Source organism: Pseudorca crassidens, chromosome 20 (genome assembly GCF_039906515.1).
Source record: "Pseudorca crassidens isolate mPseCra1 chromosome 20, mPseCra1.hap1, whole genome shotgun sequence".
In the NCBI taxonomy this organism is placed as follows: Eukaryota; Metazoa; Chordata; class Mammalia; order Artiodactyla; family Delphinidae; genus Pseudorca; species Pseudorca crassidens.
Genome location: NC_090315.1, coordinates 12984263 through 12997673, shown reverse-complemented (window position 1 = coordinate 12997673; position 13411 = coordinate 12984263). Strand labels below are relative to the sequence as shown.

General features: G+C 59.1%; 1 protein-coding gene across 1 annotated transcript; it reads left to right on the top strand.

The window, feature by feature from the left end:
• The first annotated feature begins 4453 nt into the window (after positions 1-4453).
• ERF (ETS2 repressor factor) lies at positions 4454-12044 on the top strand. The gene is made up of 4 exons (XM_067717888.1): positions 4454-4613; positions 9031-9265; positions 9644-9759; positions 9866-12044. Exons 1-4 carry the CDS (start codon positions 4592-4594, stop codon positions 11167-11169), a joined length of 1677 nt encoding a protein of 558 aa, XP_067573989.1. The 5' UTR covers positions 4454-4591; the 3' UTR covers positions 11170-12044.
• The last annotated feature ends 1367 nt before the right edge of the window (positions 12045-13411 follow it).

Below are 13411 nucleotides of genomic sequence, written 5' to 3'. Positions count from 1 at the left end.
TAGAGGTTTCCCTGTTTATGAGATTCACGTCGGGATTCACACTCTTTAGGGGGTTGCACTGGCATCGACTGTCCAGGAGGGTTTCTCTGTGTGTATGGAGCTGCATTTTATTGGTATTACATTGGGCATAAGGGAGTTCACTGTCCAAAGATGAGCTTATCCATTCATTATTGATTGCCATGCTCTGGGGATACTACAGGCAACAAAACAGACACAAATCCGTGCCCTCTTAGAGCTGATATTATGTAGGAGGGATTCAAATGACAAGCAGATACATTATGGAAATATATGTCAGATGATGCTAAGTGCTATGCAGAAAAATAGTGCATAGAAGGGACACAGGGATCTAGGAAGGGGGCTCCAATTTAAAATATAGTGGTCAGGGACTTCCATGGTGGTCCAGTGGTTGAGACTCCACGTTTCCACTGCAGGGGGCAGGGGTTTGATCCCTTGTCAGGGAACTGAGATTCCCACATGCCACATGGTGTGGCAAAAAAAAAAAAATATATATATATATATATATGTATATGTATATATAGTGGTCAGACATAGTCGTATTGGGAAGGAGGTTTGTTTATTTTTTAATTTTTGGCCACACACTGCGTGGCTTGCAGGATCACAGTTCCCCAACGTGTCCTCAGCAGTGAAAGCATGGAGTCCTAACCACTGGATCACTAGGGAATTCCCGGGAAGGTGATTTTTAAGTAAAAACCTGAAAGGGATGAGGGACAGAGCTATGCAGACCTCTGGGGGAAAAGTCTTCAAGGCAGATGGAATAGCATGGGCAAAATCCCCGAGGGAGGAATATGCCTGGCATATTCTAGAAACAGCAAAGAGGCTGGAGCGTATTTGGAAAAGAAATGAAGGGGAAAGGTGGGAAGTGAGATCAGGAAGGAAGGGCCTTGCAGGCAAGGAGCTGTAAAAGCAAGGAGCTGGCTTTTACTCCCAGCGAGCAGAGGGGCTATTGGAGGGTTTGGGGCAGCAAAGGGATGTCATGTAGTTGACTAAAACCAGTCTGGCTGCCAATAGAGCACAGGATGGTGGTGGCAGGGGAGGGTGGCTGATTCTGAAACAGCTGAAGGAAGAGCTAGCCGATGGGAGTTCCCTTCAGATTGGATGTAGGATGAGAGAAAGGAATTAAGGATGATTCCAAGCTATTCAGCCTGAGCAACCAGCAAAATGGAGTTGCATTTTCCTGAGATGGGGAAGACTGGAGGTGGGGGGACAGTTTGGGGGAGATCCAGAAGACCATTATGACTTGGAAAACTCGAGAAATCCAAATGGAAACACTGATGAGGCAGTTCAACATGTGAGATTGGAGCTCAGGGTAGAGTCCTGAGATGGAGATAGAAATTTGGGTGTAATCAGCATAGAGATGGTATATGAAACCGTGGTCCTGGTGGAGATTGTCAAAGGAAGGGGTGTAGATGGAGAAGAGAAGAGGACCTGGGACTGAGCTCTGGGACCCTTCAGCTTTTCAAGTCAGGGAGATGAGGAAGGGTGATACTATAAAGGGGTTACATTTTCTGTTTGGCAATGGTTACACTGTCTAGGTGGCTCTGCTCTCTAAACAGTGTGGGTGGGTCCTACTATTTCTAAGGGAATGACAATAGAGGAGTAGTGGTTCATTATTGCTTATATGGGTAATGGGTGGGTTGCAATTATGATTTTTATCGTCCACACAGTTTCCTTTCTAGGTGTGAAGTCTGTGAAGAGTTGTGACTTCTGTGGGGATAGGTTCTGTCCATGCCTTTGCCTGACAACAATAGGATAAAAGTTATCTGTGTCAGGACAGTAAACTGGAACAAGAACTACTAGGTCCATGGGAGTTGGGGTGTCCTTACTGTGCAGACAGACTTGTTTTCTCCATGAAGTGTTACACTATTCATCCCAGGCACATCCTAGGTCTGTGAGAGGCTGTGCTTTTTACCAGCCCCAGGGGCATTTGTGGAGGCTTTCCATAGTGAACTGAGGAAAGTGGGGGGTGATCCTTGCTCATTGGAGTTCACATGGCCTTGGTTGGATGGTATATCTTCAAGGAATGACCAGTGGTGATGGACAGTTTCCATCACAAGTTCACAACATCTAGGTGTTTCACATAGGAATGGTGGGGTTCACCATCCCTGGGGGTGGTTTTCAGTGTTCACAAGACAACTAAAGTATCCAAGACAGTCCACACTTCTATGGTGGAGTCACACAGACCCCTGAGGGGTTATAATATCTGTGGACACGCCATTTTCACCAGGCACTCCCATTCTCTGTGGATGGCTGAGAGTCTCCCATGAGGCGTACCCACCATCTATGATTGTGTTTCACAGAAACTGTGGGATTGAGTTATCCAGCTGGGTCAGGGTAGGATTGTGCTATTAACAGGAAATTTCACTATCAATGCTGTGTGTTTATTGTCAAACAGTTGGAGTCTGTAGGGTGAGGGGTGCTTACCTCATCCACAGAGGTAACTCTGCTAATAATTATTACCAGTATTTATTGTGTACTTACCTCAAGTCTCTGATTTCTCACAACAACCTAATCATGTAGGGCCTATTAATATCTCCATTTTACAGATGAGGAAGCTGAGGCTCAAAGAGATAAATTCACTTGCTCTATGTCGCGTACAGGAAATAGCAGAGTTTGGGCTGCCACCCCAGTCTCTGTCTTGCTGGTGGGAGTATGGAGGTCACTGAGGCTGTTATAGACCTATTATCTTTTAAACTTTGCATCATCTTTTTCTGAGGGGGGGGCAGTAAAAGAGGTAGTAAAATATAGTGGTTAAGGGTGGTGATTTTGAATTGGATAGGTTGGGTTTGAATCCTGGCTCCAACACTTCCTGAGCCTCATTTTCTTAATCTGTAAATGGGGCGAACAATAGTAATTCCCTTCTTTGGGGTTTTGTGAGGATTGAATGAGAAGATGTCCCGACAACGCTTGGCCCAGTGCCTGGCACATCTTGAGCGTTAGCAATTCGGGAGGGAGCTGTTATAATAACAGTGATGATGATTATCATTGCTGGACCACACTGCTCCCAGAGGGTTACAATATCCGTGGGGGAGCTGCACTGTCCCTAGGCAAGGTTACATTAATTCCCCAGGGGGGTGATGCTTCCCGGGAGGACTTGGTCTCCCTGTGGAAGAGGCCTGAGACTTCTGAGGCACTGGTGAGGATCTGCTCTAACACCAGTAGGAACCCAGCAACAGAGGCTGGGCTTGAAGCCCTAAGCACCCAGAGCCTGACCCTTCAGGCCTTCCCTCTCTGTGGCCTGTTCGTCTCTGTCTTCTTGATTTCACTCTCTCTGAGCATCTCCCCCCGCCCTCCCCGCTTCGTTTCCTTTGGTACCTCAGAGTCTTTTCTGAGACTCTGTGACTATAGCTTCGATTTGCCCTCTACTGTTGGCCATCGGATCATTGCTGATTTCCTGTTTCCCAAAGCCTCAGGCTTCATCCATTCCTCCCAGCTGCAGAGAACAGACTTAACACTGCCCTACGCGCTGGCCTTCATCCTTAAGCCCTGCCTTCCTCTCTCCTGGCGACCCCCCAGTGCCCCTTGGGAGCACATTTGTTCCGACTTTGCTCACCCCCTCGCATCCTGACCCCATCCCCGGAACCCCCTGCCCTGGAGGTGGAGGTGGGGGTACCTCCGGCGCCAGCCGTGTCCCCAGGACAGCTGCAGTCTGGGGATGGGGGGGCGGGCTCCCGCGTGCATTCTCTCTGGTCACTTCCTCCCCAGTTGGGACTGGGGCTATCTGGAAGGCCAAGACCCCATCCCTGAAGGAATGGAGGGCACAGCCGCCTCCCTATTTCCGATGCTGGGAAATGCTTCCCACCCATTCCACCCCACCCCTGGACAGCTGCCCCCATTCAGGCTCAGGATCGTTGGTGGGGGGACATGGTGAGCCCAGCCTGGGAAATGCTGTGGTCTGGATCATCCTCCAAGGTCCTGACCCGGCCCCCCTGCAGAGAAAATTCTGCCTCCTCCCCAAAGGTCCATACTCCTCCTCACAAAAGTTTCTGACACTCATCAGAAGGTACCCCCCAAGCCCTCTTACAGGCTTCCAAAGAAAATCTGGACCCCGCAGTGGGCAGGAGAGGAGGAGGGGCGGCAGGTCGCGAGTCCTGAGGACTTAAGTTATCTTCAGACTTGGAGCCTCAGAGAAGGGTCATGACCCCCCGGACCCCATCCCACCCCAACCCCCTCCTTCCCTCCTCCCCCGTCGCGCGGCCCCTTTAAGCCTAGAGCCGGCCGGTGCTCAGTGGCTGCGCGCCGACGAGTGTGTGTGTGTGCGTGCGTGTGTGTGTGCGTGTGTGTGTGTGCGTGCGCGCGCCCGCGCGCGTGTGTGTGTGAGTGCGCGGGGAGGGGGCGGGCGCAGTGTCTCCATGGCGACGCGGCGGTGACGTCGCCGGCCGGGGGGCGTGGGCGTCCCGGCCCCGGAGTGCGATATTAACCCGGGAGGCGGCGGCGGGGAGGGGAGAGGCTCTGAGAGGCGAGGCCGGGTGAATCGGCGAGGGCGGCCCGACGGGCTCGGGACGGGACGGGGCAGCGCGGGCGCCGGGAGCTGCGGCCCGGAGTCGGGGCGCCTCGCCCCGGGCCCCCCAGCATGAAGACCCCGGCGGACACAGGTGGGGGCGGGGGCAGCACGTGTGGGGGAGACTTGTTGCCCCGGGAAACCAGGCGGAGAAACTTTGGGGGGGCTGAAGGGTTCTGGGGGAGCCCGAGTGATCCCCAGTTCCGGGGGACCCCCAAGCACTCCAGACCTGTTGCTTCTTGCGGCGCGAGCGGGGGTGTGCACCGGACCCCCAATTCCTGGCTGTGGGCGCAGTGGTATGGGTGCTGCGAGTCCCGGTTCTCTCCTTGCTTGGACCCCGAAAGCTCGGCTCTCCCTCACTCCCGGGATCACGGGGATGGCTGGGTTCCTCCCCGCCGCTCTGTCACGTTGCACTCTGGGGGCCGGGACGTGTGCGGGGTGTGTGTGTGCGGGGGGGCTGTCCACAGGGCCCGCTATCCCAGGTTCCGCGCTGCGCGGTCCGGCCCGTGACCTTCACCGCGATGCGTGCCCCGCACCGGCTTAGAGGGGGATACAGGATGGCCTCTAGGAGGAGGGCGTGAGTGGGGAGCCCGGGACTCGGGGACCGGGCTGCACCGCCCCTCCCCCGCCCGTCTCCGCCGGCTCCTCTCTCCCCCGCCCGCGCCGAGTCGCAAAGTTCCAAAGCGCAGCCCGAACGTTCGAAAAAGGAACTTTTTGTTTCCGACCTTAGAACGCGCGGCTTTAAGGTCGCTCGGGAGAGACCTGGGAACCCTCCTCCCTCGCCTCCGGGGACCCGGGGTTGGGGAGGGTGGGGAAGGTGGGGGTGGACGCGGAGGCTCCCCCCCTCGACCCCCTCCCTCATCCAGCTCTTCTCTTTCAACCGGCCGTCTTTTCCTTCCGCCCCCCTCTTCCCCGCCAACTTGCTCCTCCTTAAGGGGCCAAGGTTCCCCTCCCCCCCCGGTCGGCGGGCGGGGGGCAGCAGGATTAACCCCCCCCCCGGACTTTCCCCCTTCCCCTCCCCCGCCGCCCCCGGGCTCTCGCTGGCTGGACTTTGCGCCCGAGCGCGCTGGGGGAGGGGTCCCAGCCGCCCCCTGCCCGTCTACCCCGTCGGAATCCGGCCCGGGGCGGGGACGGGGGAGGGGGAAGGGGGCCAGGCGCCGCTGTTCAAACTTGTTTCCTTCCCCCGGCGGCGGCCGCGGCTAGGGCTCCTGTGTGAGGGTGTGTGCCCCGACCGGCCCACCCACCCCGCCCCCCCGTCGCTCGGCGGGTGGGGGCGGCTCTTAAAGGGCTCCGAGCCGGGCTCCGGCGCCTGGGGATTGGGACCGAGGAGGGGGCTGGGCGTGGGGCAGGGGTTCGGAGTGCTGTAGGGTTAGTCACGTGCGTCCCACATACTCTCTGGCTCCCAAAGGCTCCAGGGCCGCTGGGCCTTGGGGGCAGCAGGAGCCTCCCCTCGCCGGAGGAGGGGGCCGAGGCACCCAGACAACCCCGCCTCGTCTTCCCTCCCTGCTACGGGCCTTCGCCTGGTGGGACCGGCTGGGCAGCTCCCCCAACCCAGTCTTGGGGCCGCGCCGTGTGGGTTCTCTGGCTGGGGGAAGGGGCGGGGGCCTGTACTGGTCTCCCAGTCGGTCCATGGGTCCATCTGCCTCCTGGCTGGCCGCTGCGCGCCCCTCCATCCGATCCTCCATCCCGGCCCCTCTCTCCTCTGCCGCGGCTGTTTCCCACTTCCTGTTTTCTTCCCGGCTCTGGCGCCACCGAAGGCTGCCTGGACTGGGGGAGGTGGCGGGGCCCCCCAGGAGGCCGGCGTGTTCTTCCTCTACCACTACCCCTCCCTTCCGACCCCAGAGTCCTTTTAAAAAAAGTTTGGGCAGTTATGTGAATTTGAGGGGCGCCCAAGAATTCTGCAGACCCCGCTCCCAGGTTTCCACAGTCTGTCTGGGAGATTCCCTACCCCGCCTCCGTGGGACCCAGGTGTGCCTTCTGGGACCCCGCCATCCCAGCCCTTCCTGTCTGCTGCCTTTTCTCCACCCTGTCTGGCAATGTCCTCAGCTCTTCTCTCAGTGTCAGCTGCTCTGTCTCTGCCTCGCTGTCCTCCCATGCTCCAGAGGTCCTGCACCCCCAAGCTTTCTTGGTGCGGGCCGGGTGGTTCCCTGTTTTAAGCACGTGGACCCATACACAACACACACTCACACATGCTCCCCTTGCCCGTGCCTGGCTCCTGGCTCCAAAGCCTGGGGAACAGAGCCCCATTGAGACACCCTGACGTCACCCCTCATCTTCCTTCTCCCCCCAAAGCTGGGAACAGGCCCTCATGTATGCCATGTCCGATGAGGAAAGCTGGCTTTGGGGTGGGCCTGGGAATAGGGAGGGCCCTTGCCACGAGTGGGAGCCAGGGTTCTGGTCCGGGAGGGGGTTTGTTCAGGGAGGGGGTTAACTAGGGGGCCTGGGTCAGTCCCCGGAATGCAGCTTGAGGCCTTTCCAGAGCCCCCCACCTCCCTTCCCTTTGTGTTGCATGTAGTCTCTCTCACTCCTTCTCTTCTGCAAAGTTTATTTTTAGCCTCCTGCTCCCCCGCTCCCAGGACTGTCGCGGCACACACGTTGCCTGGTTACCGGGACAAGGAGGCTGGGGCGGGTGGGCTGGGAAGGGTGGCTTTAATTTTGGGGGGAGGGTGGAAATCAGTACACACCCCAGCTCTAGACTGATGTCTCAGGGGCTTCGGCCCCCACCCCGAGTCGGAGAGCCAGATTGGGGTTTAGGTGGGGGGGAGCGCGAAGCTTGGTGCCCTGAAGGGAGACAGGAGTTTGGAGGAGGTTGGAGGGTACGTGGAGTGGGCGGACTCTTGGGTTCCCAAGGACCTCTGGGCCCTGAACAAGACCCTCGGACCTGGGTTCTCTAGCAGGGTGAGCGTAAAGGGGTGAACACCTGGATTCCCAAGAGAGGGATGGGTCTGTGGATGCTGGGGTCCATGGAAGGTGTTGTCAGGGGCTGTCACTTCTGAATGGAGCAGGGGCTGCTGGTACATACAGTACTCTGGGTCTGCGACCAGCTGGAGGTCATATGGTCATATCCCTGGAGCCCCGGGGGGCTGGTTTGAGGCTGGAATTTCTGAATGAGGCAGGGACCAGGTGGGGAATGCTGGCCATCCCAGTCTACCCAAGGCCAGGGGTCAGGGAGCTGGGTCCCAGTAGAGGTTAGAGTCAGCTCTGATTTAGAGGGAGTGGCCCCTGTGGGAATAGGAACTGCTGATCCCCTGTGTCCCCATGGGGAAGGATCCCCTGTTGGATTCCAGACTTGGGTGGAGTCTTTGGGGGAGGTTCCATGTTGCCCCAGGCCTGGTTGGTACCTGCTTGAGCTGTGGTGTGAGCCAGGGCCAGGGGAGGGAGGCTGACCCTTGCAGCCTGATTGGGACTTGGGACCCCGCCCATCCTTAGCTCTCCACCTTGGCCTTCTCCCTCTAGTGGCACCAGGGCTTCTGTCTTGCCTCCCCCCTTCTCTTCCTCCCTTTCCCTCCTCCCGCCCCTCCATTACCGGCTGCCTAGTGCTGAATTATTGATGACCCCTGATTACCCGGGGGTTTGGGAAATGACAACAACCGCAGCCCCCCCAACTCTCCCCCCCAGGCTGCCCATCACCTCTAGGGACCAGCCAGCCCACCACCAACCTCTACCCAAGGTTAATGCTGGGGGCGGGTAGGTAGGTGGGCAGGGAAGAAGCTGAGGATGAGAAGGCAGAAGGGGGAGCAGGCTACAGCTAGCGGTGACTGTTCAGTCTTGAGGCCCTCCAGCCAGGTTGGGTCCGTGCGCCTGGGTCTGGGTAGGGCAGTGCAGCACAGAGGGTCCAGGGCTTGATGGGGGGGCGGGGGGGCGCTCTCTCAGACAGTCTGGGTTTCACTCTCCAGGGAAGACAGAAGCCTCTGTGTGTGCAAGCGCTGACCTCATCGTCAAGCAGCCACCCCACCCCTCCTGGTCCTTTTAAGAAAAAAAAAAAATCCTCCTTTCGGGGCCTAGGGTGGGAGTAAGGGCTCCGGTAGGTCTTGGGAGGGAGACAGTGTACCTTCCTAGGAGGGGAACAGAGACGGTCGTGTGGTGGGGGCGGGGGGCCGGCATGGTAGTGACTGACCCTGAACGGGAGTGCGGGTGGGCTGGGGGGGCTCGCCCCAACCCGTCTGGCCACGTGTGCCCCTTCCTGCCCCTCCCCCACTGGCAGCCTTGCCCGCCGGCCTGGCTTGGTGCCTGGCCCCCTGGCACTGGCCCCGGGACCCGCCGCCGACGGTTTCCTGTTTCTCCCGGTGTCGCTGGAGCAGGCTCCAGCTTCCCCTCCCCCCAGCTCCTGTCTAGCCCCCCTCACACACAGACAGACACACACTGTCTCCCTCGACCCAGGTCCTGGCTTGGCAGGGGGAGACGGATTTCCCCACGTTAAGGGCGGGGTAGGGGGTGGACCCTGGGATGGGCCCTAGGGCCCCAGACTTGGCGCCCTGACCCGGGGCCGCACCCCTGCCTCCTGTCCCCAGGGTTTGCCTTCCCGGATTGGGCCTACAAGCCGGAGTCGTCCCCCGGCTCGAGGCAGATCCAGCTGTGGCACTTTATCCTGGAGCTGCTGCGGAAGGAGGAGTACCAGGGTGTCATCGCCTGGCAGGGGGACTACGGGGAATTCGTCATCAAGGACCCCGACGAGGTGGCTCGGCTCTGGGGTGTCCGCAAGTGCAAGCCCCAGATGAACTATGACAAGCTGAGCCGGGCCCTGCGGTGAGGAGGGCAGAGGTCCCTGGGCAGATGTGGACAGCGCCCCACTGGTTGGGAGCCCCTGGCCCACGGGAATAGGCTTTGGGTTTGCCCTCTGGGTCCAAATCACAGCTGTGTGACCTTGGGCAAGTCCCAGCCCCTCTCTGAGACCATTTGTCACACCGAGGTGTCCTGAGGAGAGAATACAACCAGGGACGTGGCCTCTAGTCTGGCCCCAGAACTGAGGGGAGAGCTGATCTCCACCCTCTGGACCTTGATTTCTCTCGGGTGGCCCGTGTTTCTCAGTCACCCTTTGCGAGCAGCACTCACACGTGTCAAGGTTCGGGGTCTGGACTTGGGTCCCGCGTGACTGACCGTCCGATGGTGTTTCTACATCCACAGCTATTATTACAACAAACGTATTCTGCATAAGACTAAGGGGAAACGGTTCACCTACAAGTTCAACTTCAACAAACTGGTGCTGGTTAATTACCCTTTCATCGATGTGGGGTTGGCTGGTGAGTACAAGGGCTGGTAAGCATGGCCTCAGAGGGACGGCAGGGTCTGTCTGAATGTCCAGGCGAGGCTGGGGGCCTTGACATCGTGTCTCCCCTCTCCCGCCAGGGGGTGCGGTGCCCCAGAGCGCCCCGCCAGTGCCGACAGGCGGCAGCCACTTCCGCTTCCCTCCCTCAACGCCCTCCGAGGTGCTGTCTCCCACCGAGGACCCCCGCTCACCACCGGCCTGCTCTTCGTCCTCATCCTCCCTCTTCTCGGCTGTGGTGGCCCGACGCCTGGGCCGAGGCTCTGTCAGTGACTGTAGTGATGGCACGTCAGAGCTGGAAGAGCCACTGGGAGAGGACCCCCGGGCCCGACCGCCTGGCCCCCCGGAGCTGGGTGCCTTCCGTGGGCCCCCGCTGGCCCGCCTGCCCCATGACCCTGGTGTCTTCCGTGTCTACCCCCGGCCCCGGGGTGGCCCTGAGCCCCTCAGCCCTTTCCCTGTGTCGCCTCTAGCCGGGCCTGGCTCCCTGCTGCCCCCTCAGCTCTCACCGGCTCTGCCCATGACACCCACGCACCTGGCCTACACTCCCTCACCCACGCTGAGCCCTATGTACCCCAGTGGTGGCGGGGGCCCCAGCGGCTCGGGGGGAGGCTCCCACTTCTCCTTCAGCCCTGAGGACATGAAACGGTACCTGCAGGCCCACACCCAAAGCGTCTACAACTACCACCTCAGCCCCCGCGCCTTCCTGCACTACCCCGGGCTGGTGGTGCCGCAGCCCCAGCGCGCTGACAAGTGCCCGCTGCCGCCCATGGCACCCGAGACCCCACCAGTCCCCTCCTCAGCTTCGTCCTCCTCTTCTTCCTCCTCCTCTCCATTCAAGTTTAAGCTCCAGCCGCCCCCACTGGGACGCCGGCAGCGGGCGGCTGGGGACAAGGCTCTGGTGGGCGCTGACAAGGGCAGTGGCAGTGCCCTCGGTGGTGGTGGCAGCGCAGGCGGGCTGGCCGAGGGGGCCGGGGTGCTGGGCCCCCCCGCCCCCCCGCCCCCCCCACCCCAGATCAAGGTGGAGCCTATCTCGGAAGGCGAGTCAGAGGAGGTGGAGGTGACTGACATCAGCGACGAGGATGAGGAAGACGGGGAAGTGTTCAAGACGCCTCGTGCCCCCCCTGCACCCCCGAAGCCCGACCCCGGCGAGGCACCCGGGGCAGCCCAATGCATGCCCCTCAAGTTGCGCTTTAAACGGCGCTGGAGTGAAGACTGTCGCCTGGAGGGGGGTGGGGGCCCCGCTGGGGGCCTCGAGGATGAGGGAGAGGACAAGAAGGTGCGTGGGGAGGGGCCTGGGGAGGCAGGGGGGCCCCTCACCCCAAGGCGGGTGAGTTCTGACCTCCAGCACGCTACAGCCCAGCTCTCTCTGGAGCATCGAGATTCCTGAGGGCTGTGGGCAGGGGACCCCCGTTCCCTCCACCCCCCCCCATGCCTCTTTTGCTGCCTTAACCCCCCCCATTCCCTGGAGGTGAGGGCAGCTTTCTCGTCTCTTCCCTGCCTCCTCCCTTTCCCCTCCCCCACGTTTTGTATAAAACTTTTAATTTCTTTTTTTTTTTTAACTGTGAGGGTGGGTGGGTGCCCAGGGCTGGGAGCTGTCCCCTGTCTCTGTGGGTTTCTAAGCTCCGGGCAGAGTGGTAGGGGGGAGGGGGGAGTTAAGGGGGCCACCTCCATTCTGGGGAATTTATATTTGAACTGAGGCTCTGGCCTCAAAGCCCAGGAACTTTTTTATTACAATCGCTTAGGAAGTAAAGCCTTGTCTCCCTCCCTGTTCTCTGCCTCCTGTACCTCTCTCCCTTTCCACCCCCGGCCATCCTCAGCCCCGATCCTGCCTTCCCTGCCCCTCCAGGGGCCATGAGTGCCTGGGTTTCTCATACCCCCCCACAGGGTTGCAGCAGAGGAGGGAGGAACATTTTATGATGAACCAAAAATTCTGTGGGGGGGGGTTGGGGGTGGAGGAGGGTGAGGGGTGCCGCCCATAGGCCACAAATCTCTACAAGTGCCTGCTATCCCTCTCCTACTCCCCACCCCAGCGCCAGTCCAACCCCTTCACCCCCAGCTGCTCCTAGGACTAGCCCATAGGCAGGCAGGTGGGAAGGGGGTGCCCTGAAACCAAACTGGAAGCCCCCTCTGCCTCCCAGCTGGGGCCCCTGGGCTGGGGGTCTGTGGTCAAGCCTTATTCTGTATTGGGGACGGAGGGTTGGGGGGAGGGAAGTTGGGGGCTGCTGGAGAATGTATTCAAAATAATAAAACTTTGGACCTTTGGATGCAGTGATCTGTCCTGGGTGCTGGGTGCAGCCACTGCAGGGCAACAGCCTTTGCTTGGTTCTTAAGGACAGGGACCTAGACTGGACCCCCAAATGGACCTATGGCCAGAGGGCCTAACCCCATCTGAATGGGGCAAATCCAGGCCTGGGAAATGAACTCCTGACCTGGGGCGGCACTTAACCCCTGGGCCTGATGGTGAAGGTCTCAGGCATGCTCTGGCCCTCTGTCTGCTCCCCTCTTCCATGGGGGATCTGCTCATCCTTGGGAGCCCCTTAGGCTCTTCAACACCACGCCATGGCCCTTGCTCTCCTGCCTACAATGCCTTTCCTCTCTGTGAATTCCTAGTCATGCCTCCATGGAGCTCCTTTGGCGCTACGTCTGGTGTTCTCCCACACATCACTCTCCTTAGAGGCGCTTATGAATTAATCTGGGAGTCCTCTGGCAACAGGCTTGCAGGGTCTCTTGAAATGTAGACCTTGCAAGGTACCTTAGTGATCTTCTCATCAAACCATGGAAACACTCTCTGCCAGCAAGTTAAGAAGGGACTGGCTAGGGCTTCCCTGGTGGCGCAGTGGTTGAGAGTCCGCCTGCCGATGCAGGGGACACGGGTCCGTGCCCCGGTCCGGGAAGATCCCACATGCCGCGGAGCGGCTGGGCCCGTGAGCCATGGCCGCTGAGCCTGCGCGTCCAGAGCCTGTGCTCCGCAGCGGGAGAGGCCACAACGGTGAGAGGCCCGCGTACCGCAAAAAAAAAAAAAATATATATATATATATATAAGAAGGGACTGGCTTCATCATAGTTGCTCTTGATTGACCTACGGTGTGCCAGGTACCTAGTCGGGAGCTGCAGCGCTTTATCTCCAACATCCAGCAAGGTAGGGGCAAGCGGCTCACGTAAATCACTTGCCCAAGACCTTAAGCCCAGCTAGGACTTTAAATGAAGTCTGTCTCTGAACCCCATGTTCTTTCAACAACTGCGTTCTCCTAAAGCCAGGATCGTTGGATCTAGACCAGGATCTCAAGATCATAGGATCTGAGAGGTGAGCTTATAAGGCTAGAAGCCCAAGTTGGAGAGCTTGAATCAGAGATGAAAGAATCAAGAGGAGGAATCCAAGCTAGAGGTGCCCTTAGAGACAGCGCAACCCGTTCAGTGCAGGTGAGGTGCTGGAGGCCCAGAGAGGGGAAGGAGTTCCCCAAGGCTACACAGCTGCTAAGAGATGGAGTGAGAATTGAGGGCTCGGGGCCTGTTGTGGACTGGCTTCACCGTGAAACTTCACCCTGTGTAACTCTGAGGGGAAAGGAACTGGAAACGCCTACCCACTCTCCTTTCATCCTCATTTCATGCCAGCCCAGGGTGGGTGGTCC